Here is a 27,825-nt window from a genome sequence, read left to right on the forward strand (position 1 = left end):
TGCACATCCACCAATATCATTTATTGTATCCGTTGCTCCCGATGCAGTCTCCTTTACATTGGGGAGACTGGGCGCCTCCTAGCAGAGCACTTTAGGGAACATCTCCGGGACACCCACACCAATCAACCACACCGCCCTGTGACCCAACATTTCAACTCCCCCTCCCACTCTGCCGAGGACATGGAGGTCCTTGGCCTCCTTCACCGCCGCTCCCTCACCACCAGACGCCTGGAGGAAGAACGCCTTATCTTCCGTCTCGGAACACTTCAACCCCAGGGCATCAATGTGGACTTCAACAGTTTCCTCATTTCCCCTTCCCCCACCTCACCCTAGTTCTAAACTTGCAGCTTAGCACTGTCCCCATGACTTGTCCGGACTTGTCCTACCTGCCTATCTCTTTTTCCACCTATCCAGTCCACCCTCTCCTCCCTGACCACCCCCACCCTCCCGTAGCTTATCTCTCCACACTTCAGGCTCTCTGCCTTTATTCCTGATGAAGGGCTTTTGCCCGAAATGTCGATTTGGCTGCTCCTTGGATGCTGCCTGAACTGCTGTGCTCTTCCAGCACCACTAATCCAGAATCTGGTTTCCAGCATCTGCAGTCATTGTTTTTACCCAGCCCTTGGACCCAGTCAAAGTAAGGGTAATTGTTGTCATCACAGCACATGCAACACACTTTGCTATTTCCATCTCTCATAATGGAAGCTAGATTCCTCACATCTGCTTTGAGTCCCAAGGATGCCTGATAAATGAGTTGTTACATTATCATCTTAGATAACTTATAAGTGTCCTTTTGTTGAAAGACATTGGTCTTGAAATTGACTCTCATTGAGCTTACTGACCATCATTCAGTTTATTTTGTTCCTGTAAAGTGAAAGGTATAAGGTTCAAATTCTATCCTTTCATGTCAAATTCTTGATAATTGAGAGGTACTTTCTAACTTGGGGATTGTATAAGTTGCATACTTAAGATCAGTGGGAGAGGTTTTTGTTTGCTATTGTTCAGGTGAAAAACACTACAGCTGGAGGGAGTTTATTTAAAATCTTTGGCGATTGTATTGCTATAAATTTAGTTACTCAACTTTTCTACTTCTTATAATTTAGACGTTGGTGACTTGCTTCTCTCCATAGTACTTTATTTTGCATGTTTTATCTGAGGATAACATACTGCCACTTAGGATCATTACCCAATACATATGTGAAAACACAAATATTATGCATTTTTTTGGAAATAAAGAAGAATTTCTGTTTTATTGTACCTGGAGAAAGGATAAAGTCATATCAGATTTGCAGAGCTTCAGAAAATTGAACAAGGAGAGTTGTGGAATTTGTCGATATGTACCAAAACAACAATGTATTATTAAGTTATTATGTGCTGAGACTGAATATCTTGGTAATAGTATTCCTGAAGAGTATTTTCAATCTCTTTTTTCATGAACGTATCTTCAGAAATGTCATTCCAAAAAAATTCTCATCTTTTTTTCCATTCAGGTGAAGCTCATCCGCCATCTAAACGAAAAGGTTAGTGAATTCTCAGCTTAATGTAATAAAGTGCAGTGTTTTCTTATAGGCAGAAATGCTAAAAACATATTTAATATTCATTCCTGTTCCTTCATGTAAAATTTTGAAAATTGCCATGGTGTTGTATTAAACAGTGTTGAATCTATGTTCCATGTCTGAAATATCAAATTAATATACTTAGTTTTTTGAACACAGCTCATGCTTTTACAATATCAGTTTGGGTGCAATATTATTTTATTTGTTTTCCAAATTGACAGTGTTTGCAATGTTTTCAGATTGGAAATGATTCCAAATTGTCTGCTGACTACACTGTTTTTCAATTTCAAAATGTCAATTGTCAATTGAACAGTGAAAGGGATTCCACATTTGATTAAGTCTGCGACTCAGTCCAGAATCTCAATTGATTATTTTCAATTAAACAATTTTAAATAAATAAGTCACACAATTGATAGTGATTTAGCTCAGTTCAGCCAAACTAAGCATTTTGCACCTTTATCTCCAAGTCTTGTATCAAGTGTCTGCTATTTATTTCAATGAATCAATTAGCTCAGTAATGGATGATACAATTAAGCATCATTAGATTGAACAAAGTATTATTACTTGAATTGGTTTTTCCATCGTACTTGTACAAGTACTTCAAATGACTTTTAAAATGAATCTGATGTTCAACTGTTCCTTTATTGAGACCATGAGGTCCATTTCAATTTAGTATCTTGGTGTAAAGCAGACATTGGGGATTGGCCATATGTTATTTAAAACACCAAATTGTTATTTCACTAATTTTAACAGAAGTTAAAATTGGGTATTTTCTATGACAAGCATTTAATCTTCAATGGCATTTGTACTCCTGGGTGGTAAGTTCAAAGCAAATCAATTTTATTTTGAGCCATAGGTGTAAATTGAGGGTATCTGCATTTAATGTTTCCCAAAGTATGTTGACAAGTCTGATGTAGAAAGTTTGCACAATGAAGATTCATTCATCCTGGCAGTGTCAAAGATGAACCCAGATCGGGGTACTGTTGAAGACCTGTGCACCAGAGCTAACTGCTCCTCTGGGCTCATTATATCTGTTTGGTTATCACACCAGTAACCTGTCTGACAAAGTGGGATTGACCAAATGCATCTGATTGAGAATAAAATATGATTAAACTAATCCACCAATTATAGCTCTTTAGTCCTTTTGCCAATCACCATAATGCAATGGAAACAGTCATTAATAGTGTTAGCAATGGAACATGTTGATATTTTTAATTAACCTGTTCAGCCACATTATGACACATGTCTGGAGTAGGTGGGCCTTGAGCCCAGACCTTCTCTCCCAAAAGGTAGGAACCACTGGACCACAAGCTCTGAATCAAATGACATCTGATGTTTGGACTGCAAAGAGAGCAATGTGTGGATTGTTAAGACCCATTACTCCACAGGTCATACCATTTTATAATGTCTTGACTAAATTATAAAAAACATTGTTCTGTCTTTTTTATTCTGCTAACTAGAGTAAGAGAGTTTTATCAAACTTTTTAACAAACTCAAAAATAATATTTAATATAAAATAAAGTTAATTTTTAAGAACAAGTTGTGAACATCCAAACTATAATCTGGAATTAGAATTTGTTCTCTTTCAAACACAAACACATATGCAGATTCTGCTGGGATGGTATTTTGAAAATGGGAAAAGAGAACCCCCCATATTGGCCAATAGTAAACTTCATGAGGTTGCAGGGAGTGGGGACTCAGGAGGTTAGAAAGAAGGGCTGAGGGGTCAGAAGGCAGGGCTAGCTGGGTCTCATTTGTGAATCACCCACCTTTCGAATATTCGGTTCCTTGATCAGGCCTCGATTACCTCTGATTGAAGGACACACCCTGCTCAGAGGTGACAAGTGGTCTGCTATTGAGTCTCTTAAGCACCTCGCATGATAATAGGCCTATTTGCAACTCAATTAGATCAGTAGCAGAGGGATAATCCCCTTACGTTGTCATTTAAGGGACTGAATTTTCAGTGGAGTGGGAAGGTCGACCATGGTGGAAGCAGAAAGGTGGCAGGCTTCAGTTATATGATCACCCTGCAAATTAGATAGCCTTCCTAACTCCAAGCTCCCCATTGGCAAAAGCAGTAGATTATATCAGATATTAAGATTGATGATGATGATGATGACCCTTCTTCAAAATTATGAATTAAAACCTTAGTATGGCATCATTGAACCTGAAACGTAAACTCTATTTCTCTCCATTGTTACTGCCTGATTTACATTTTTATAGCGTTTCTGTTTTTACTTTTTAATTATTTGTTCATGGAGGTGTAACTTGCTTTTTGACAGAAACGTTTGTCTATATATGCAACACAGTTTTTGTTCAGACGCTGAAGTAAACTGAATGCTAGAGTAGATGTATGAATAGCTGTCCTTTGACATCAAAGTTAAAAATCACGCACCAGGTTGCAGTCCAACAGGTTTATTTGGAAGCACTAGTTTTCGGAGAGTTGTTCCTTCATCATGTGGTTGTGGAGTATAAGATCGTAAGATACAGAATTTATAGCAAAGGTTTAGTGTGATATAACTAAAATTATATATATACTCTACAACCACCTGATGAAGGAGCAGTGCTCCGAAAGCTAGTGTTTCCAAATAAACGTGATGGGCTTTAACCTGGTGTTGTGTGATTTTTAACTTTGTACACCCCAAACTTTGACATCAAGGCAGCATTTGATAGATTACAGCATCAAGGAGCCTCAGCAAATGAAGGCAAAAGAAATTTGACTGAAATCAAACCTGATAGAAAGAAAGAAATTGCTGTCAAGAGGCCAGTCATCTTTGAGGTGCATAGCTATGATCAGTTAGCACCTGACTAATATTGGGTTATCACAAAGGCTTGCTTTACACCAGTCCAGATTTTGAAGGAAGTAACTGTTTCAGAGCTTCCAGTCAAGACATTTGCACTTATAAAATTATGAAGCATTTACAGATTGTAATGAAGTTTCTTGGTCATCCAAATCTTTGGATGCAGTTCAGAGAAAGTTCATCAGGTTTATATCAGATATAGAGTAAGTATCTTATAAGGGGAGGTTGACTCAGTTGGTAGATCTTCATGAAAGATAAAAGATCCTGAGGTGGCATGAAAGGGTAGATTTAGATATTGATTTAACTTGTGGAAGAGACTACAATCAGAGAATATAATCTCAGAATAAGGGACCACCCATTTAAAATGGTGATGAGGAGAATGTATTTTCTGTCAGAGTAGTGAATTTGTGGAATTCTTTATTGCAGAGTGCTGTTGAGGCTGGATCATTAAGTGCATTAACACTGCGATAGAGATATTTTAAACAGGCAGGGAATCAAGGATTGGGGGAAAAAACAGGAAAGTTGAATTGAGATTTGTCAGATCAGCCATGATCTCCTTGAATGGAGATTCAGACTTGCTGACCCTAATGGCCTACTCCTGCTTGTATATCCTATGGTCTACAATCCATAGAGCTTTGAGTCAGGTGTTTTGGTCAGATTGTTGAATGAATTGAACTGATCTTGGGATGGTTCTTTTCATTTCTCTTGGACTAGCAATAAACATCAAGTCAGAGATTTCCCTGGAAGATCTCAAGCCATACTGTATCTCTGGAAGAATTTCTTCAGTCACAGGAAGTAAATGATTCAGAAGAATTGATGTGATCATTTTTCCTGCAATTGACAAGATAGAAACACCTGAATAGTTTGCAAGCGTGATTTATGTCCTTTCTTCAAGGTAGAGTCATTGCATTCCTGTCTGTAGTAGTTCATGCCCATATGCAGCAAGACCTTGATAACATCCAGACTTGGCTGATGAATGGAAAATAACATTCACAGCTCACAATTGCCAGGTGTTGATCAGTTCCAACAAGAGAGAGCTGAACCATTATACTTCAACACTATCCCATCATGATCCCATACTATCAACATCCTGGAGTTACCATTAACCATGTTGGACCAGCTATAGAAATACTGTGGCTATAGGAACAGGTGAGGAATTTTGCTGCAAGCAACTCACCACCAATCTCCCCAATATATTCACTATCTACAAAACACGAGTCACTTGCATGTCTTAATGGTCATCATATTCCTGGATTTCTCAAGATGTCTCTTTTTAGCACATGTTCCTTGTAGATTTTCTCTTGGTATCATCCTTGAGGTTTTGGAACACGTTTTCTATGACCTGTGACCTTGGATTGTCTTCCAGGCAATGAAGACCATTTGCTTTTGTTCCAGAAAATCACAGATCAGCATTATTTCTATTCAACCAGAATTGGTGACAATGATGCTCAATCCTAATCAGATTAGATTAGATTAGATTAGATTAGATTACATACAGTGTGGAAACAGGCCCTTCGGCCCAACAAGTCCACACCGACCTGCCGAAGCGCAACCCACCCATACCCCTACATTTACCCCTTACCTAACACTACGGGCAATTTAGCATGGCCAATTCACCTGACCTGCACATCTTTGGACTGTGGGAGGAAACCGGAGCACCCGGAGGAAACCCACGCAGACACGGGGAGAACGTGCAAACTCTAGTCAAAGAGTTATAGAGATGTACAGCATGGAAACAGACCCTTTGGTCCAACTTGTCCATGTTGACTAGATATCCCAACCCAATCTAGTGCCACCTTCCAGCATCTGGCCCCTATCCCTCCATACCCTTCCTATTCATATACCCATCCAGATGCCTTTTAAATGTTGCAATTGTACCAGCCTCTGCCACTTCCTCTAGCAGCTCATTCCATACATGTACCACCCTCTGCGTGAAAAGGTTGCCCCTTAAGTTTCTTTTATATATTTCCCCTCTCACCCTAAACCTATGCCCTCTCGTTCTGGAATCCCCCACCACAGGGAAAAGACTTTGTCTATTTTTCTTATCCATGCCCCTCATGATTTTATAAACCTCTATACGGCCACCCCTCAGCCTCCGACGGTCCAGGGAAAACAGCCCCAGCCTATTCAACTCTCCCTATAGCTCAAATCCTCCAATCCTGGCAACATCCTTGTAAATCTTTTCTGAACCCTTTCAAGTTTTACAACATCGTTCCGATAGGAAGGAGACCAGAATTACATGCAATATTCCAACAGTGGCCTAACCAATGTCCTGTACAGCCACAACATGACCCCCCCCAACTCCTGTATTCAATACTCTGACCAATAAGGGAAAGCATACCAAACACCTTCTTCACTATCCTATCCACCTGCGACTCCACTTTCAAGGGGCTATCAACCTGCACTCCAAGGTCTCTTTGTTCAGCAACACTCCCTAGGACTTTACCATTAAGTGTATAAGTCCTGCTAAGGTTTGCTTTTCCAAAATGCAGCACCTCACATTTATCGAACTTAAACTCCATCTGCCACTTCTCAACCCATTGGCCCATCTGATCAACATCTCGTGGTAACCTTCTTCGCTGTCCACCAGACCTCCAATTTTGGTGACATCTGCAAACTTACTAACTATACCTCTTATGTTCACATCGAAATCATTTATATAAATGACGAAAAGTAGTGGACCCAGCACCGATCCTTGTGGCATTCCATTGGTCATAGGCCTCCAGTCTGAAAAACAACCCTCCACCACCACCGTCTGTCTTCTACCTTTGAGCCAGTTCTGTATCCAAATGGCTAGTTCTCCCTGTATTGCATGAAATCAAACCTTGCTCATCAGTCTCCCATTGGGAACCTTGTCGGACACCTTACTGAAGTCCATATAGATCACGTCCACCACTCTGCTCTCATCAATCCTCTTTGTTACTTCAAAAAACTCAATCAAGTTTGTGAGTCATGATTTCCCACATAAAAGCCATGTTGACTATCCCTAATCAGTCCTTGCTTTTCCAAATACATGTACATCCTGTCCCTCAGGATTCCCTCCAACAACTTGCCCACCACCGACGTCAGGCTCACTGGTCTATAGTCCTCTAGCTTGTTCTTACCACCTTTCTTGGCACCGCGTTAGCCAACCTCCAGTCTTCCGGCACCTCACCTGTGACTATCGATGATACAAATATCTCAGTAATCACTTCTCTAGCTTCCCTCAGAGTTCTAGGGTACACCTGATCAGGTCCTGGGGATTTATCCACTTTTATGCATTTCAAGACATCCAGCACTTTTCCTCCTCTGTAATATGGGCATTTTACAAGATGTCACTATATGATTGCCTACATTCTATACCTTCCATGTCCTTTTCCATAGTAAATACTGATTCAAAATACTCGTTTAGTATCTGCCCCATCTCCTGTGACTCCACACAAAGGCCACCTGGCGGATCTTTGATTCTGTCCCTAGTTACCCTTTTGTCCTTTATGTGATGGTCTGGATTTATGAGTCAGTTTCACTAACTTTTTACTTGTTCTCTGTTTGAGAATTGAATTAGATGTGCAACAGTTTTTCCAGTTGGTCACAATGATATAAAATCCGCTTTCAGAGTGGACTGTGCAGAGCAAATTTGAACAAAAATCAGAAACAAAAGCACGAGTTGCTGGAAATGCTCAGCAAGTCTGGCAGGAAATCAAAGTTAATGTTTCGGGTCCAGTGACCCTCCCTCAGAGCTGACAGTAGCTATGAAATGTCGGTTTATAGAGTCATAGAGTCATTGAGATGTACAGCGCGGAAACAGACCCATCGGTCCAACTCATCAATGCCGACCAGATATCCCAACCCAATCTAGTCCCATCTGCCAGCACCTGGCCCATATCCCTCCAAACTCTTCCTATTTATATACCCATCCAGATGCCTTTTAAATGTTGCAATTGTACTCGCCTCGAACACTTCCTCTGGCAACTCATTCTATATACACACACCACCCTCTGTGTGAAAAAGTTGCCTTTTAGGTCTCTTTTATATCTTTCCCCTCTCGCCCTAAACCTATGCCCTCTAGTTCTGGACTCCCCCACCCCAGGGGAAAGACTTTGTCTATTTATCCTATCCGTGCCCCTCATGATTTTATAAACCTCTATGAAGTTAACCCTCAGTCTTCAACTTTCCAGGGAAAACAGCCCTGTCCTATTCAGCCTCTCCCTATAGCTCAAATCCTCCAACCCTGGCAACATCCTTGTAAATCTTTTCTGAACCTTTTCGAGTTTCACAACATCTTTCCAATAGGAAGGAGACCAGAATTGCACACACTATTCCAAAAGTGGCCTAATCAACTTCCTGTATAGACACATGACCTCCCAACTCCTATAAATACTCTGACCAATAAAAGAAAGCATACCAAATGCCTTCTTCACTATCCTATCTACCTGCAACTTACTTTCAAGAAGCTATGAACCTGCACTATATGCAGAAGAAAGATGGGGTGAGGGGGTAAGGAGTGAATGATAGGTAGGGATAGAGCCCATAGAGAGAAAAAAATATTGGACAGACAAAGGAGTCAATACCAATCTGTCTGGGAGGGTGAATAGCTGTTAATGGGGACTGTTAGTCGCTAACAATAGGCCTTACCAATGTGTAATGGCAGACTGTGATAACAAGGCCCAGTGTGTGTCATAGGCGGCTAGGACATGGGGGAGTTCAGGCCCTAAAATTATTGAACTTGATACTGAGACACGGAGGGTTGCAGGGTCTTCAAGTGGAAAATAAGGTCTTGTTCTTCCAGCTTTTACCAAGCCTCGCTGAAGCACTGCAGCAAGCCTGAGACAGTGATGTTGGTCAGGAAAACAGGGTGGTGTGTTAAAGTGGCAGGCAACTGGAAGCTCAGGGTCTTTTTGCAAGCAGAAAGTAAATGTTCTGTGAAGTGGGCACCCAGCCTGCACACTACCTACAGTTTGAAATATTTTCTGCACCCTTTCAAGTTTAACAACATCCTTCCTATAGAAGGGTGACCAGAATTGTGTGCAGTATTCTAAATGTGGCCTCACCAATTCCTATACAGGTGCAACGTAACATCCTAACTCTTATACTCAGTGTTCTGACCAATGAAGGCAAGCATGCCAAATGCTTTCTTCACCACCCTGTCTGCCTATATAATTGATGAAAAGCAGTGAACCCAGCACTAATCCTTGTGGCACACTGCAAGTCACTGGCCTCCAGTTCGAAAAGCAACCATCTACCACCACCCTTTGTCTTCTTCCATCAAGCCAATTTTATATCCAATTGGCTAACTCTCCCTGGATCCCATGTGACCTCACCTTACTAACTAGGCTACATGCGGCACCTTGTTAATCATTCTGCCTTCATCAATCTTTTTTGTCATTCATTTAGTACCTCATTCTCACTGCCACCTGTATCTTTACCAACTTGTGCCTGTTTTATTTATACTGTATCATTGCGTCATCTATTCTTTCTTTCACATTACTTATGTGAATCTGCTTTGTTCATAAATCTTTACTTGGACTTCAGCATTCTTTTTCAATCAGTGAAACAGTCAGTTTCCAAAGCAGCAAGACCGTTCCTGAAGAAGGGCTTATGCCCGAAACGTCGATTCTCCTGTTCCCTGGATGCTGCCTGACCTGCTGCGCTTTTCCAGCAACACATTTCCAGCATGACAATATCCAGTCTTGGGCTGAAAAGTGGCAAGGAAATTTGCTCCACATATATGTCTTTGAGAAGGTGGTAGTGAGCTGCTTTCTTGAACTGCTGCAGTCCATGTATTGTAGATAAACCCACATTGCCATTAGGGAGGGAATTCCAGGATTTTGATCCATAAGAACATAAATAGAAGCAGAATTAGGCCATTCATGATGGCATGTCTGTTCCACCCATTTGATAATGGCTGACATGTTTCTCAACCCAATTTTCCTGCCTTCTTCCTGTAACCTTGGATCCCCTAAGAAACCAAGCATCAATCTGTCTCTGTCATAAATGTACTCTATGACTTAGCCTCCACTACATTCTGCAGCAATTAACCCCACTGATTCACCTTTCTCTAGCTGAACAAATTCTTCCTCATCTGAGTTCTGAAAGGTTATGCCTTCAGTCTGAGGCTGTACCCTCGGGTCCTTGAACTAGTGGAAACATCTTCTCCATGTCCACTCTGTCCAGGCCTCTCAGTATTCTGCAAGTTTCAAGGCATCCCCCTCATCCTTCCAAACCCCTCTGAGTACAGATGCAGAATTCTGAACTGCTTATCATATGATAAGCCCTTCAGCCCATGATCATTCTTGTAAATCCCTTCTGGACCCTCTCCAATGCCAGCACATTCTTCCTTAAATATGGCCCAAAATGCTCTCAATAATCCAAAATGTGATCTGATCGGACCCGACAGCCTCAGGAGCACATCCCTGCTCTTATACTTCATCACTCTCAAAATGAGTTCAACAATTGCATTTACCTTCCTAACTGTCAACTAAAGCTGCATATTAACCTTGAGAGAATCCTGAATTAGGATTCTTAAGTCCCTGTGTATTTCAGATTTTTTAAGCCTTTCCCTATTTAGAAAATAGTCTATGCCTCTATTCTTTCTACCAAAGTACATAACCTCTCACTTTCCCACATTGTATTCCATCTTGCTCTTCTTTGCCCACTGTCCCAGCCTCTCTACTACTTTGGCAGTCTCCCTGACTCCTCAATGAGTACTCCGCAATCTCATCCTTAGTAATAAACACTAAAATATTACAAACGACCATGATTCCTGAAGAAGGGCTAATGCCCGAAACGTCGATTCTCTTGTTCCCTAGATGCTGCCTGACCTGCTGCGCTTCTCCAGCAACACATTTCCATCTCCTCAATGATACCTGTTCCTTTACCTATCATTGTGTCATCTGCAGACTTAGAGTCATAGAATCATAGAAATGTACAACATGGAAACAGACCCTTCGGTCCAACCCATCCACGCTGACCAGATATCCCAACCCAATCTAGTCCCACCTGCCAGCACCCAGCCCAAGCAACAATGCCTTCAGTTCCTTCATCCAGATGGTTAATGTGTAACATGAAAAGTTGTGGTTCCAACACTGATCCTGTGGAACTCCAATAGTTACCAGTTACTATCTGGAAAAAGACCCCTTCATCACCGATTTCTACTCTCTGCCAGTCAGCCAATCCTCTTCCTTGTTTCTCAGCTTCCCATGCGGCACCTGTCAGAGGTTTTCTGGAAATCCAAATACATCCTGTCCACTGGCTTGCCTTTTTCTAACTTGCTTGCTACCTCCTCAAAGGATTCAAACAAATTTGTCAAGCATGACTTCCCCTTGATGAAGCTATGATGACTCATCCCTATTTTACCATGTAACTTGTGAGTACTCCGCAATCTCATCCTTAGTAATAAACACTAAAATATTACAAACGACCAAGGTCGGGTGAGCCACTATATTTGCTTGTCTTCTACCTCCCTCTCTTCTTAAACAGGGGTGTTACATTAGCCATTTTCCAGTCCTCTGGCACCCTCTTTGATTCCAGTGATTCCTGAAAGTTCACCACCAATGCCTCCACAATCTCCTCAGCTATCTCCTTCAGAACACTGGGGTCTAGTCCAAATGGACTGTGATATGTATCCACCTTCAGGCCTCGCAGCTTCCCCAGCCCTTCCTCCTTAATGATGGCCACTACATTCACCTCTGTCCCCTGACACTCTTAAAGTTCTGGTATGCCACAGTGTGTCTTCCCTTCCCCAGTCCCTTCACCATTTCTTGTTCCCTATCCCTACTACTGTAACCTCATTTTCCAGTGGTCCTGTGTCCACTCTGGCCTCCCTCTTAACTTTTATATAAGGTTTTTAAAAAGTCTTGTTGCAATATTTTTTATATTACTAGCTAGCATACCCTCAGATTTCATCTTCTCTCCCTTTATTGCTTTTTTAATTGTCCTCTGCTGGTTTTTAAAGCCTTCCCAATCCTCTGGCTTTCCACCAAGCTTCACTGCATTGTATACTTTCTTTTGCTTTTATGCTGCCCCTGACTTCCTTTGTCAACCATGGTTACCTTGTCCTCCCCTTAGTATGTTTCCTCTTCCTCAGGAAGAATTTCTGCTGTGCTTCTTCAATTGCCCTCAGAAACTCCTGCCACTGGCTGCTCCACTGTGTTCTCTGCTAGGCTCCCCTTCTAACCAACTCTCGCCAGTTTCCCACTCATATCTTTGTTGATACCTTTACTCAACTGTAATACCATTACATCTGATTCAAACTGCTGAGTGAATTCTATCATAAAATGATAACTGGCATCTAGGTGTTCCTTCACCTTAAGCTCCCTAATCATGTCTGCCTCATTACACATCAAATCCAGAATTGCTTGTTCCCTGGAGAATTTACCACAAATTGCTCCAAAAATCCATCTTGCAGACATTCCTCAAATTCCTTTTCTTGAGTTCTGCTACCAACCTAATTTTCCCAGTCCATCTGCATATTGAAGACCCCCATGTACCTTTTCTTAATGTCTTTTCTATCTCCTGATTTTTGTGTTGTCCCACATCCTGACTACTGCTAGGAGGCCCAAACACACCTTCCATCAGGGTAATTTTCCCTTTGTATTTCCTGAACTCTATCCACACAAATTCTAAGCCTCTGAACCTTATATCTCTCATTGTTATCAATTTAATTTAATTTCTTATTAGAACACAACCATTCCCCCTCTCTGCCTCTGCCTGTCCTTTCAATAGGATGCATTTCCTTGGATATTTAGTTCCAGCTCTGATCCTCTTGCAGCCACATCATTGTGCTACCCAAAACATCATATCCACTAAGTATCAATCTACGTTACAAGCTCATTTACATTAAGTACAACACCCTCAGCCTTGCATTGATCGTTCCCCCCCCCCCCATCACTTTATAGTTCTCTCCTTATCTGCTGTGCCTGAAGTTAGATAGCTGACACTTTCCATACTCTCTGTCCTACTACTTGTTCTGAAAACTTTAATGACCATACCTGAGACTCCCAACTAGTTTAAGCCGTTGTGACCTTGATTTACCACTATTTCTGCCATCGGTTTGTTTACCTTATTCTAAATATGTCAATCATTACAGTACAAAGCCTTTAAGTTTATTCTATTATCAAATTTTCCAAAACTTTTATGGTTCCTTGGTACACTATGACATTTACATATTCTGTCTCTTCCTTTTACTTTTAGTTGCAACCAACCCTATCACTAAGCAGCAATCCTACCTTATCCTTTATCTTTGATTTTATACTTTTCAATGCAACTGAACCCATTTTTACATTTCGATAAAAACCAAACTTTTACTTTTCTGGTTCTGCTTTTCAATTTAGCTCTTAGGTGCTCATATTTCTTCAGCAGAATCATTTTCCTTTTTCTACCTATATTGTTGGTTTGTACGTGGACCATGACAACAGGATCTTTCCCCTCCCACTCCAAGTTCCTCTGCAGCCGAGATGAGATATCTTGAACCCGGGTACCAAGTAGGCAACACAGCCTTTGGGACTCTCGATCCGAGCCACAGATAAAAATGTATATTCCCCTGATCATTCTATCTCCGATTATAACTACATTTCTCTTTTCTTCCTTTCTTATGGCTTCCTATACATGGTACAACAGTCAGTTTGATCATCTTCACAAGGTCGGAGAATCTCAAACCTGAATTCAATGATGGTAATGCCATTGAATGTCATGGGGTGATGGTTATAAATATTTTTGAAGATATTCATTGCTTGGCACTTAAGTGGCATGAATGTTACTTGACAGACCGAGCCTGGATATGTTATCCAGGTACTGCCACATTTGAAAAAGACAACCGCAATATCTGAAGAGTTGTGAATGGTGCTGAACATCCCACTTCAGACCTTAGGATGGAAGAAAGGATGTTGGTAAACCAGCTGAAGATATTTGGGTCTATGACACTATCCTGAGGTGTCCTGGAGCTGAGATGACTGACCACCAACAATCACAACTATTTTCCTTTGTGCTTGGTATGGCTACAAAGAAGGGGACAGTTTTCCCCCATTTCCTGTGGATTCTAGTTTTGCTAGAGTACCTTGATACCACACATTATCAAATGTCAGGTCAGTCACTCTCACCTCTCCTTTGGAATTCAACTCTTTTTTTTTCCCCCCCATGTTTGGACCAAGGCTGTAATGAGTTGCCCTGGCAAAACTTAACATTACTGAGTAGGTCATAAAACCATAAGAAGTAGGAACAGGAGTAGAATATTCACCCCCTCAAGCCTACTCTGCCATTTGATAGGATCATGGCTGATCCGGCATTCCTCATGTCTGCTTTCCTGCATTTTTCCTGTAAGCTATGATTCCTGTACTGATCAAGAATCTATCTATCTTAGTCTAAATAAGTGCTATTTCATCGCTTCCATCCCTATCACTGATGATCGACAGTAGACTGATGGGGTGGTAGTTGGCCAGATTAGACTTGTGCTGCTTTTTCAGTATGGGACATACCTGGGTAATTTTCCACATTGTCAGGTAAATGTCAGTGTTAAGGTTATAACTGGTTAAATGGCTTACAGCCTCTCTAAGGTTATCAGCATTCTAACGACTATTGAAGAAAAGATATTTACATCACCTGAATTACCACTTTTCATCATCTTTGGACATGTTATGTACAGGTCTTTAACATTTAACTGAGTTTATCTATTATGCTTTGCAGCTGTAACATGTGGGATACAGCTTAAATCTAATCTCAGTTCCAGCTGTACTACTAAAAAATAAATTAAATGCTGCACCTACATGTACAAAAGTTTGCAGAGTGGTAAATATGGAGGATCATTGATGTAAACTGCAGGAGGATATTAACAGATTGGGAAGTGCAGCAGCAAACTGAATTCAATTGAGAAAAGTGTGAGATGATATGTTTGAGTTTAACTAACAAGACACAGAACTATACTATGAATGGAAAGACCCTGAAAAATACTGAGGATCAGAGGCACCTTCACAGATTCCTCAAGATAGCAGAAAAGGCATAGAATTCAAGAACTGGATAGTTATGCTTGAATTGTACAAGGCACTGGTTAGGCCACAACTGGAAAACTGTGTGCTGTTCTAGTCACCACGTTGTAGGAAGGATGTGATTATATATGAGAGGGTGCAGAGGATATTTGCCAGGATGCTTCCTGAGCAGTGGGTCTGAACGATGAGAACGATTGTATTGGCTGGGGTTGTTTTCCTTTGAACAGCAAAGTTTGAGAGGAGACCTGACAGAGATGTATAAGATTATGAGAAGCATAGCGAAGGTGGATAGGAGACACTTTTTCCATTAGTAGAGGAATCAGTAACCAGGGTGCATAAATTTAAGGTCAGCTAAAAGGAGAGTTGTGGAGAAAGATTTTTACCCAAAGCATGAATGGGAGTATGGATGCTTTAGAATTCAAGTACTGTTTAGATATCACTTGTTTGCCAAAGCCTTCAGGGCTATGTGCCAAGAGCTGGAAAATGGGATTAGTGTATTCAAATGTTTGACTGGTACTGAATAGCCACCTTCTGTGTTGTAGACTCCTGAATCTGTCTGTGAATCTACCCACAAGAATAGCTACCCAAGATATTTTGCACAGCCTCTTTATAAGGTTTAAGAATGCAGAGTTAAAGAGAGCTTCTATTATTCAGTTTCTCTCTATTGAAGGCAATTTTCTACAAAGTGATATCAAAGTGTTTTTAATTGATTTTGTGAATGTGGAAAATTGTGGCTAATGGATTGAAATGGATTCAAATAGAAAGTCATCCACTTGAACTGAGAATAGATCAAATACTTACTAAATGGTGACAAGTTAGAAGCAGGAGAGGCTTGGCATCATTTGGATAGCAAAATAGAAATGAACAGTTAAGTGCAGTGGATTTTAAATTGTCTATGGAGAGCATTTTGATGGGCAATACATCATGATCACAGAGGATGGCTTTTGTGATTAGGGCCAAGGATGTCAGCATGCTGTGGCTTGGGGGAAATGTAACTAGAGGAATTTGAGTTGGGAGTTTCAAAAGAATTTACAGAAAGTTGGGGTTTCTCAACTCACTCAAGAACGTGAAGGAGAGAGGTTTGCAGAGATGGATGGCTACGGTTGGACTTTTGGAAAATGATTTCCTGGTTTCATGGAAACGGGGTTGTAGATTGGGACAGGAGCTGGGAAGAGGGCAAATATCCACCTCAGCTCAGCTCTTTGATGCATTTCTGACACCAAGTGACTTTCCCAGGATGGGCTAGAATCTCGATTGGTTCTCTGCTCTACAGAGGCAAGCAACAATCGCTGCAATCAAAGAAGAACTTGGAGCTGCTGCCTGTAATTCCCTGAAATTGTCCACTGTCTCTGGATGTCACTGGTCTATCGAGGCAGCCTGCCAAAGTCAGGCCAGAATTCAGTGAGAACAAGAGGCTCCAAGTCCCTATTAGTGGAGCTTCTGGGATGAAAGGTCACTGCCCTATCAGTGCTTTGACCCATAAAGAGGTTTCCCAATGCCCTTTCAGCTTCAGAATTTTTCACTGCAGCCCTTCTGATTTGGCAAGTGAAGACATCTCCAAGTTGAGACATTCTTGTGGTTTCCAAGCTACCTCAGCAGCAGGTGCCTCTTGCACTGGTAGGTGGAGACTTCAGAGCTCTTGGCCTTCTGATGTGGCCGGTAGATTTGAAAGCCTACCTGCCATCTTTAATGGGAGACAAACACTGTGGTGGCCAAATAGGAAACCACCACCTGTAAGATTACACGACTGGTCTTGCTGTAGGCCAGTGCAAACTTTTGTTTTCTACTTGGTCCCAACATCAAGATTATAAAGACCAAGGAAGTATTAGCCCTTTAGTAGGGACTGGTATCAAATGTTTTTAAAAGGAAACCTAAGAAAGCCACCAATCATGCCAGTTGACATAAGGAAATGAATGGTGCTTGAATGGCTGAAAATTGAACTTAATGGTAGAGGGAGTAAAGGGGAGTGTCAATGAGTTATAGCCCCAGTATAGTTTAGCTAATAAAGGTGGGAGACAGCATTTTACATACTTCTGCCTCATTCAGTTTTGTGTGCATTTTTGGGCATCCAAATGGAAAAAAAATGCCTAAAAATCTGGCAGTGGGGCTTTCACTATAATATCTACAGGAAGCGGGATGGGGGTGTGTGGTTTGTCATGTTTCCAACTTGCATGAAGCATGAGATATGTTAAACTTTGACTACCCATAAAAATAGCTTCTTTTCAGCTATCAGTCGGTCCTTATTCTGCTAGTCAAGGACTTACCGATGGGCTCTACAGGCCTATAGCTTCACTTGTATTTCTGATCACCTATAATTTTCCAGGTCTATTGTACTGTTGGGAAATCTCGTTCATTCCCTCCCTCTCTGTTTCAACTGTACAATGTTGAGCGCAACCACCTGATGAAGGAGCAGCGCTCTGAACGCTAGTGCTTCCAATTAAACCTGTTGGACTATTACCTGGTGTTGTGTGATTTTTAACCTTGTACACCCCAGTTCAACACCGGCATCTCCAAATCATTGCAGAATCTTGCAGTTGCAAGTAACCTCTAAACAAAACTATAACTCAAAATGAAACTTGTTTGATGATGACACAAACTGATATCTATTAATTTTATCATGACATCTATCGTTGAAGCAGCAAGACCCAGCTTAGTAACTCCAAATACAACACAAAGTCAGATTAACATAATGACCAGTAAGTTAATACATGATGAGCAAATGAAAACAAACTAGTTTGAGTTGTCTTACAGTGTGTTGCAATCTGATAATTGAGCAAAGCAGCTCATCTAAACTGTATTTCCTGTTTGTGATGGATTGAATTTGACAAAGGCTTTTGAGAAGGTCAGGGTGGACTATCTTAATTTGCACACTGGAAGAGAGTGCTTTTACCAGGAGCGGTTCTTGGGAAAAATATGGGAGGATTTGAAAACAGTGTTTTAGATAAAACATGTAAATGACTAAATCACTGAAGGTTAATTGCCTGAAGCTAAAAGGGAAAGGCTTTATGTTGATTGCCTAAATGGAGGACACTTTAATCATTACTGGCCCAATGCAGGAAGTAAGATAAGGTCATTTTTAAAAATTCTGCATTGTGATTTCATCATTTGCTATAAAACTGACTGATAATTAATAGCATTGGTGATATTCTACATTTAATAAATCAAGGTGAAATCAGCAGTGCAGTAATAAAGAGCAAAGGAAACCTATTTGTCATAATAAGGGTAGTTACTTTGCATAAAGACATTGTCAAGTTCATTGTGCTTTTTAATAAACTTGATTGTCATCTGATAAAGACCAAGATTGGTTGTCATGGCAACATGGAATCATGTTCATCATTTCCTGCAAAAAGCATTTATTGGGTATGCATCTTTATGACCAGATTTTATCAACAATCTATCATAATGAATAAAGTAGAGTGATTAGGATAGATCACTGAGTTTGAACTGTCCTTCAATGCAATTATATCCTCTTTTCCAGTTTGCAATAAGCAATGATGAGATTGCTGCAAAATTAATACTATCTGTCTTAATGCTAGCAACAATGCTTTCACTCTGGGCGAAGTAATAGTTATGAAGAAAAGTGGTAGTGTGAAAATACTTGGTTTCCTGTCTTACTAGTGTATATGTGGGAGGATGATCTTTATGCTTTCCAAAGAAATAGCTGATCCTATCAGAAACTCCAAGGTCAACTAAATATAATAATGGTGATAGGTCAAATTCAGGGTTCAGGTCGGCCTGCAGGTAGCCAAAACACTTGGTAATGGGCAGAGCGAAGATATAACCAATATTTTAAAGGCTGACTAAACTCCTGGAAAAGTGACTAAACTGGCTAGAGCTAAACCAGGAGAAAACGAGAGAAAGGTACTAGTATTTTTAATTTCAGGAATGTATTCATTAGATTATTAGCAAAGGGTCCAGTACATGTTAGTGGGACATTTCATGATCTGACTTTGGTCAACAAAAGGAACTTTTTATCACATGGAAAGCAGAACAGAAGAAATGAATATTTTGAAAAATAATACTCAAGATTTCCCTATGGGGATCCTATTAATGCCTTATGCATTTTCACATAAAGACATACATTTGATATTATTCAAAACTTTTGAATGCATCATGATACAGTTGAACATATGAATTGGGAACAGAAGTTAGCTATTCATCCCCTTGAGCCTGCTCTGCCATTCAATAAGATCATGGCTGATATGATTGTGGCCTCAACTGTTTTATGATATCTCAAATACTCACTTGTTAGTCAAAAATCTATCTACATCTGTCTTGAAAGAATTCAATGATCCAGTCCCCACCACTGTTTGAGGAAGAGAGTTCCACAGATTCATGGACCTCTGAAAGAGAAGAAGTATTCTTTCCACCTCCGTTTTAAATGGAAAATCACTGAATTTTAAATTCAGACCAACAGTTCTATTGAGAAAACATCCCCCAGAATCCACCTTATCAAGCTCTTTTTTGTTTCAATGAAAATACCTCTCATTCTTGTGAACTCCAATAGATTTAGGTGCCCCAATATTTTCTGTCCAATATTTCCTGATAAGATAGTCCTAATATCCCAGGAACTAATCGAGTAAATTTTCTCTGTACTGCCTTTAATGCAATATCTTTCATAAATAAGGAGACTACTAATGTACACAGTACACAGATGTGAAATGAGAAAAACAACAGCCACCAAAGAATTGGAATATGTGGAAGGTCCTTGTTCTTGCTGAAATCCAATAACTTTTTGACTTCTTGCTTATCAAGAATCTATTCATGTGTCTTAAACTCATTCAAAAATTCTACTTCCATCACCTTTCAAGGAAGAGTTCCAAAGACTCACCAGCCTTTGTGAGAAAGTGTTCTGTTCAACTCTTGTCGGAAGTCGGCAACTGCTTATTTTAAAACAGGAACCTTGAGTTTCATATTCTCCCACAAGAAGAAACATCCTATCCATGCACACAAGTACCCTGTCAAAAGCAGTGAGAATTTCATATGTTTCAGGCAAGCCATGTCTTATCCTTCTCGTCTGCAACACATACAAGCCCAGCTTATCCAACCTTTCATCTTAAGACCACCAACCAATTCTGGGTATTAGTCTAATAAACCTTTTCTGAAATGTGTCGAATGCATTTACCTCTTTCCTTAACTAAGGTGACAAACACTGTCCACAGTACTCCAGGTGTGCTTTCATCAATGTTGTCAATAACTGAAGCATAGACTTGCCATAACTGTGCACAATTCTTTTTACAATAAGTTGAGATATTCTAATTACTTGGTGCACCTGCAAACTAACCATTTGTGATTCAGAGAAGGAAACATAAATCCATCTGAATCTCAGAGATTGTGGGCGGCACGGTGGCACAGTGGTTAGCACTGCTGCCTCACAGCGCCAGAGACCCGGGTTCAATTCCCACCTCAGGCGACTGACTGTGTGGAGTTTGCACATTCTCCCCGTGTCTGTGTGGGTTTCCTCCGGGTGCTCCGGTTTCCTCCCACAGTCCAAAGATGTGCAGGTCAGGTGAATTGGCCATGCTAAGTTGCCCGTAGTGTTAGGTAAGGGGTAAATGTAGGGGTATGGGTGGGTTGCGCTTCGGCAGGGCGGTGTGGACTTGTTGGGCCGAAGGGCCTGTTTCCACACTAAGTAATCTAATCTAATCTAATCTGTATTCTCTCTTTATTTAGATAGTATACTTCTTTCTTTATTCTTCCTGTCAAAACTGATTCCACAACGAATGGATCAAATCCAAATCTGTAATTCTGCCATACACAGTCATGAATGGTGGTGGGCAATTAAATGATAAATTGAGGAGGAGGCTCCATAAATTTTCCAACCTCAGGAATGGGAAGCCCAGCATGTCAGTGCAAAAGATAAGGCTGAAGCAACTGCAACAATCTTCAGTCAGAAGTACTGAGTGACGATCCATCTTCCTTCCTTCCAGTGGTTCCCAGCATCACCGATGCCAACCCTTCAGCCAGTTTGATTCACTCCACCTGACATCAGGAAATAGTTGAAGGCACTGGAAACTGAAAAGGTGCTGGGTCCTGACAACACTTTGACTCTAGATCTGAAGCTTTGTGCTATCAAACTGCTCATGCCCATAGCCAACTTGTTCCAGGACAGCTACAACACTGGAATATTCCCTGTAGTTCACCAAGTGTGGCATTAATGAGCCCCAGCAAAACTACAGTCAATGGAAAATGGGGGAATCTCTCTGCTGGTTGGAGTCATAACTGGCACAAAGGAAGATGCTTTTGATTGTTGGAGGTCAGACATCTGAGGACATCTCTGCAGTGGCTCTTCAGGGTACTGTTTGAATCCCAAACATTTTCAACGGTTCCATTAATGACCTTCCCTCCATCATAAGGTCAGATATGGGGATGTTCACTGATGATTATACAATGTTCAGCATAACTCACGACACCTCAGATACTGAAGCAGTCCATGTCCATATGCAGCAAGACCTGGCCAATATCCAGGCTTGGGCTGTCAAATGGAAAGTAACATTTCTACCAAACAAGTGCTGGGCAATAAGCATCTCTGAATCCCCCACCATCACCATCCTTGGCGTTACCATTTCCAGAGAAACTGAACAGGACAGTTCATACAAATGCAGTGGCTACAAGAGTAAGTCATAGACAAAAACTCTGGCAGCAAGTAATTCACCTTCTGAGCTCCAAAGCATGTCCACCAACTACAAAGATTAAAGTAGTGCTGGAAAAGCACAGCTTTTCATAATTCATCATTCCTGATGAAGGGCTTTTGCCTGAAACATCGATTTTCCTGCCCCTCGGATGCTGCCTGACCTGCTGTGCTTTTCCAGCACTACTCTAACCTTGACTCTAATCTCCAGCATCTGCAGTACCCATTTTTGCCCGCTATCTACAAAGCACAAGTCAGGAGTGTTACAAAATATTCCCCATTTGTCAGGATGAGTGCAGCTCCAACAACATTCAAGAAGCTTGACACCACCCATGTCAAAGCCGCCCATCTGAGTGACACCACATCTATAAACATTCATTTCTTCCACCACCAATGGTCAGTCGTACCAGTGTGTGCCATCTGCAGGATCCACTGCAGAAATTCACCAAAGATCCTTCAACAGTATGTTCCAAACCCACTACCATTGCCTTCAAGGAGAACAAAGGTAGCAGATAATGGAAACACCACCATCTGCAAGTTCCCTTCCAAACCACTTTTCATCCAGCCTTGTGAATGCATTGCCATTCCTTCAGTGTCACTCAGTCAAAATCCTTGAACTCCCTCCCTAATTATATTGTGAGTGTACCTAGAGCACAAGGACTGCAGTGGCTCGAGAAGGCAGCTCACTACCACCTTCTCAATCCAGGTCTTCTGCTTCTGCACATCCTTTGGCGTAATCCCTTTTTATTTTACACTGTCTCTCCTTGCTCTTTACACTGAATTGGGTCACCTCACCCTTCTTTACATTGAACTTCATTTGCTATCACTCTTTAAACTCCACCAGCTCAACAATGTCCCTTTGAAGTTCTTCATTATCCTTCTCATAGTTTACAATGATCCAATTCATATCCCTTTATAGTTTCCTAATTTACTCTTCACAACTCACTTCCCTATCTATCGTATCAGCAGATTTAGCAAATAACTCTTTAGTCCCTTCATCTATGTCATTTATATAAATTGTTAAAGAACTTGAGGTCATAGCACTGATCCCTATGGCCCACCACTTGTTGCATCTTGACAACCAGAAAATTATCCATTTATGACTGATCTATGTTTCCTGTTAGCTTGTTGATCTTTTATCCATATTAATTTTTACCTCCCACACCATGAACTTTTATTTTCCACAATATCACCTAATGATGTTGTGGGTGTACCGACAACACAAGGACTGCAGTAGTTCAAGAAGGCAGCTCACTACTACTTTCTCACGGGCAGCTAAGGATGGACAGTAAATGCTGGCCCAGCCAGTTTCTAAGTAGTCTTCTGTATAAGTTCAGCATCACCTCTCTTATTCTCTATTCCCCTCTATATGAAACCTATAACATTGTATGTTTTGTTAACTGATCTATCTGTCCCACCACCTTTTAATGGTATATACATTAATCCAGGTCTTTTCCAAGAGTAACCCATCCAGACCCATTCCCCTACCCTATATTTACCCCTGACTAATGCACTGAGCACTATGGGCAATTTAACATGGCCAATTCACCTAGCCTGCACATCTTTGGGCTGTAGGAGGAAACCCACGTAGACACCGGGAGAATGTGCAAACTCCATACAGACAGTTGCCCAAGACTGGAATCGAACCCGGGTCCCTGGTGCTGTGAGGCAACAGTGCTAACCACTGAGCCACTGTGCTGCTAAAACAGATCTGATGAATTGGTTCAACATGATTTCCCTTTCACAAAGCTGTATTGACTTTGCATGGTTGCCTTTAATAATAGCTTTTTCCCCTATGACAGACGTAAAGTTAACTGGCCTGCAGTTTTCTTCTTTCTCTCTGCCTTTTTTGAACAAGTAGTCACATTCTTTTTTTTTTCTACTTCCCCAGTCTGTTACTAAACTATTATTGGGAATGAGAGGGTTATGAGGAAAGGTTGGACAGGCTGCACTTGTATCCACTGGGGTTGAGAAGAGGAAAGGGAGGACATGCCAGCATCAGACTTCATATAAATTGGAAACAGAAGGCTTTTACTGGCTACTGTTCTCATGTGATATTTTCGAATGAAGATTTGGGGATTTCTTGCTTTTAGCAGATTCATGAGAATGTATTTACGTGGTTTTAGATGTACTTTAGTCTTGGTTACTATTGTACTTCATATCTCCAGAACTCCAGATTATAATAAAATGCTATGCAATCAGATCAAAGTTAACAAGAGATAATCTCGAAGTGGATTGACATATGATGACACCAAATTCTCAATGGCGTTAAAATTTAGAATTATGGTCTTTTTCTCTGCTACTGGGATTGCACTGCAAAGAGAAACAAATGGTCAGAGAATTCCATAAGCAATCTCTAGAGATAAATTGACTGAAGCAAACGGCACCTTTTAAACATCAGCACACCATCTCAAGGACAGCAGGAAGGTGGATTCAGGAATTCAGAAACACATGATATCATCCTGCTCTATTTGTGTTATTGATGAGGCTGAGTGTTTCTTCACCTGCCCTGAAACAGGGTACAAATTTTATGAGTGCTAACATATTTCAAAGTCATCCTGGACTTAACTCTTTAGTATAGTGAAATATACATAATCCAGTGCCCACTGAGATTCTGATGGAGTGGAAATTACTCCGATAAGGTATGAAGCTGCATTTAAACAGTGCTCCACAGTTTGTTATATCTCCTGGACAAGTTATACACTTTTATTGAACATTCACAATGTCATGGAAAAGCAGACACCACCATGTACTCAATCCTAACTGAGAAACTGACGTGTCAGTGTTCTATTCATTCATGGGATGTGGGCATAGCTGGCTGGGCAGCATTTATTGCCCATCCCCAGTTGCCCTTGAGAAGGTGGTGATGAGCTGCCTTCTTGAATAGGTGCAGTCCGTATGCTGTAGGTAGACTCAAACGCCCTTACGAGAGAATTCTAGGATTTTGATCCAGCGATAGTGAAGGAATGGCAATGTACTCCCAAGTTCCCACTTGAGGTGGCGGTGTTCCCATGCATCTGCTGCTCTTGCCCTTCTAGATGGAAGTAGCCATGGGTTGGGAAGGTGCTATCTGAGATCTTTGGTGAATTTCTGCAGTGCATCATGTCGCTAGTACATACTGCTGCTACTGAGTGTTGGTGGTGGAGAAATGTGAACGTAGTGCCAGTCAAGCTAGCTGCTTTGTACTGGATGGTGTCAAGCTTCCAAAGTGTTATTGAAGCTGTACCAATCCAGGCAAGTGGAGAGTATTCCATCACACTCCTAACTTGCACCTTGTAGATGATGGACAGGCTTTGGGGAATCAGGAGGTGAGTTACTTGTTGCAGAATTCCGAGCCTCTAACTTGCTCTTGTAGCCACAGTGATTATATAGTGAGTCCAGTTAAGTTTCCGGTCACGAATAGCCCCAGGATGTTGATATTTGGGCATTAAGTAATAGTAAACCTATTGAATGTCAAGAGGTTGTGGTTAGATTGTCTCTTATTGGAGATGTTCATTGTCTGGCATTTGTGGGTGCAAATATTAGTTCTCACTTGGCAGCCCAAGCTTGGATATTGTCCAGATCTTGATGCATTTAGACATGGACTGCTTCAGTGTCTGAGAAGTTGCAAATGGTGCTTAACATTGTGTAATCATCAGTGGACATCCCCACTTCTGATCTTATGATGGAGAGAAGGTCATTGATGAAGCAGCTGAAGATAGTTGGGAGGACACTACCCTGAGGAGCTCCTACAGCGATGTCCTGGAGCTAAGGTGACTGATGTTCAACAACCACAACCATCTTCCCATGAGCCAGGTCTGACTCCAACCAGTGGAGAGTTTGTCTCCTGATACCCATTGATTCTAGTCTTGTTCGGGCTCCTTGATGCCACAAACTGCTTCAATGTGACCTTGACGTTAAGGACCATCACTCTCACCTCACCTCAGGAATTCAGCTTTTTTTGTCCATGTTTTAATAGAGTGTGTAAAGAGGTCAGGAGCTGAGTGGCCCTGGCAGAACCCAAACCGGGTATCACTGAGCAGGTTATTGCTGACCATGTGCTGCTGCTTTGGACTGTTGATGACATCTTCCATCACTTTACTAATGATCCAAAGTAAACTGATGGGGTGATCATTGGCTGCATTGGATTTGTCCTGCCTTTTGTGTACAGGACGTACTTGGGCAATTTTCCACTTTGTTCAGGGAGCAGCAAGTTCTGGAGCACAAGTCTTCAGTACTTTTGGCGCAATGCCTCCAACCACTTCTTGATACCACATGGAGTGAATCAAATTGGCGGAAGATTAGTATCTGTAATGCTGCAGGCCAATGGAGGAGACCAAGACAGACCATCTACTTGGATCTTCTGGCTGAAGATTGCAACAAAAGTTTTGGCCTTAAATGAATGAACAATTGTGAATTCTAGGGAACATATTATATATGTGAAGCAAATGTCAAAATAAATTTTCTTCAACAGCTACTCTGGTTTCCCTGACAGCTACTTTTTTGATTTCTGGGGCTACTCTTTGGTTTACCAAAGGATCCTTTCTCAGTCTCACTAATTCTTACATTAGGTGATGCAGCCATGTCACAGCATGATCTTTGAATTTGTATTGACACATTGGGTATATATGTCACAGAAGCTGAATTATAAGAATTCAACAATACAATCAATAATCATTACTTCTCCATTAAACTTAAAGCCACAACACATGAGGAGAACATTAATTCTCTAGAGTCCACCGTATTAAAATTGGAAACTTTCCGAGGCAGGATCTCTAGTTGAACAGAAGTCCTACCTGAAGCCAATTAAATAATGTTAAATGGCTGGAGCATCCAATGAAGCCACAAAGGCCTTGTTTCCAAAACAGTGTAACAACAATCTCCCACCCGTAAAGACAATTCCATTATGAAAAAGGAAATAGTCACAGCTCCATCACTTGACATCTTAGATTATTTCCTTTTATGGCTTTTTGCTATTAGGATTGTAATGTCCGCAGGTCATGCCTGGTTTAGCCAACACTACTCTTGGCTCCTGACCCACATTTAAACCTGACAGTGGGGTTCAGAAGCCCATATGCCTGTTGCTTTATTCCAAAATAATCTTCCATTATCCTGAGCCTATGACCCACAGTTCCAGACTGTCTAATGCAAACAGTCCTTCAGAATCTACACATCATCAAAACCTTTCTTTAAAATAAACTTTTAGTGAGATCCTTCAACCTTCTAAATACTCGAAGATGCCCATTCCATTTAATTTCTTTTACTGAGGACAGCTGACCCTTTGTAGGGATCAGTCTAGTGAGCTTTTAATCTGCCTCCTGTAAAACAAGTCTATCCATCCTCAAGTATCAGATGGAACTATACACTATACTGCAGGTGTGGTCTTATTAAATCCTGTATAATTGTAGCAAGGTTTCCTTTCTCTCATTATTAAAGTTATCGCCCTAGTGGAGGTGAAGGCCTAGTGGTATTGTCACTGGCTGTTAATCCAGAGTTACAGGTAATGTTCTGGAGATCTGGTTTCAAAACCTGCTCGGGAGGATGATGGCATTTGAAATCGGTACAGATACAGAATTAAGAGTTTATTGATGACCATGAAGGCATTACCGATTGTCAGGAAAATCCACCTGGTTCACTAACGTCCTTCAGGGAAAGATGCTGTTGACCTTGCCTAGTCAGACATATGTGTGACTCCAGAACCACAGCAATGTGGTTGACTCTTAACTTCCTTTTGGGCAATTAGGGATGGGACATAAATGCCAGTCCAGTCAGTAATGTCCTCATCCAATGTCGAATAAAAAAAATTGCTTCTCAATCGCTTGCTGCCTCTGCATGTTAACTTTGTGATTTATATTCAAGAACACCAATATTCCTTTGAATATCAATACTTGCTTGACTCT

At 41.1% G+C, this 27,825-nt stretch overlaps 1 protein-coding gene across 1 annotated transcript in view; it reads left to right on the forward strand.

Annotated features, from left to right (window-relative positions):
- LOC122539894 (triadin-like) overlaps positions 1–27,825 on the forward strand; it is a 141,009-nt gene that overhangs the window by 104,756 nt on the left and 8,428 nt on the right. Inside the window, exon 6 of the mRNA XM_043675049.1 lies at positions 1,491–1,520. Coding sequence (XP_043530984.1) covers positions 1,491–1,520 — 30 coding nt within the window. The remainder of the gene's footprint in view (positions 1–1,490; positions 1,521–27,825) is intronic.

The sequence above is a fragment of the Chiloscyllium plagiosum genome, chromosome 3 (assembly GCF_004010195.1).
Source record: "Chiloscyllium plagiosum isolate BGI_BamShark_2017 chromosome 3, ASM401019v2, whole genome shotgun sequence".
NCBI classification, from domain to species: domain Eukaryota; kingdom Metazoa; phylum Chordata; class Chondrichthyes; order Orectolobiformes; family Hemiscylliidae; genus Chiloscyllium; species Chiloscyllium plagiosum.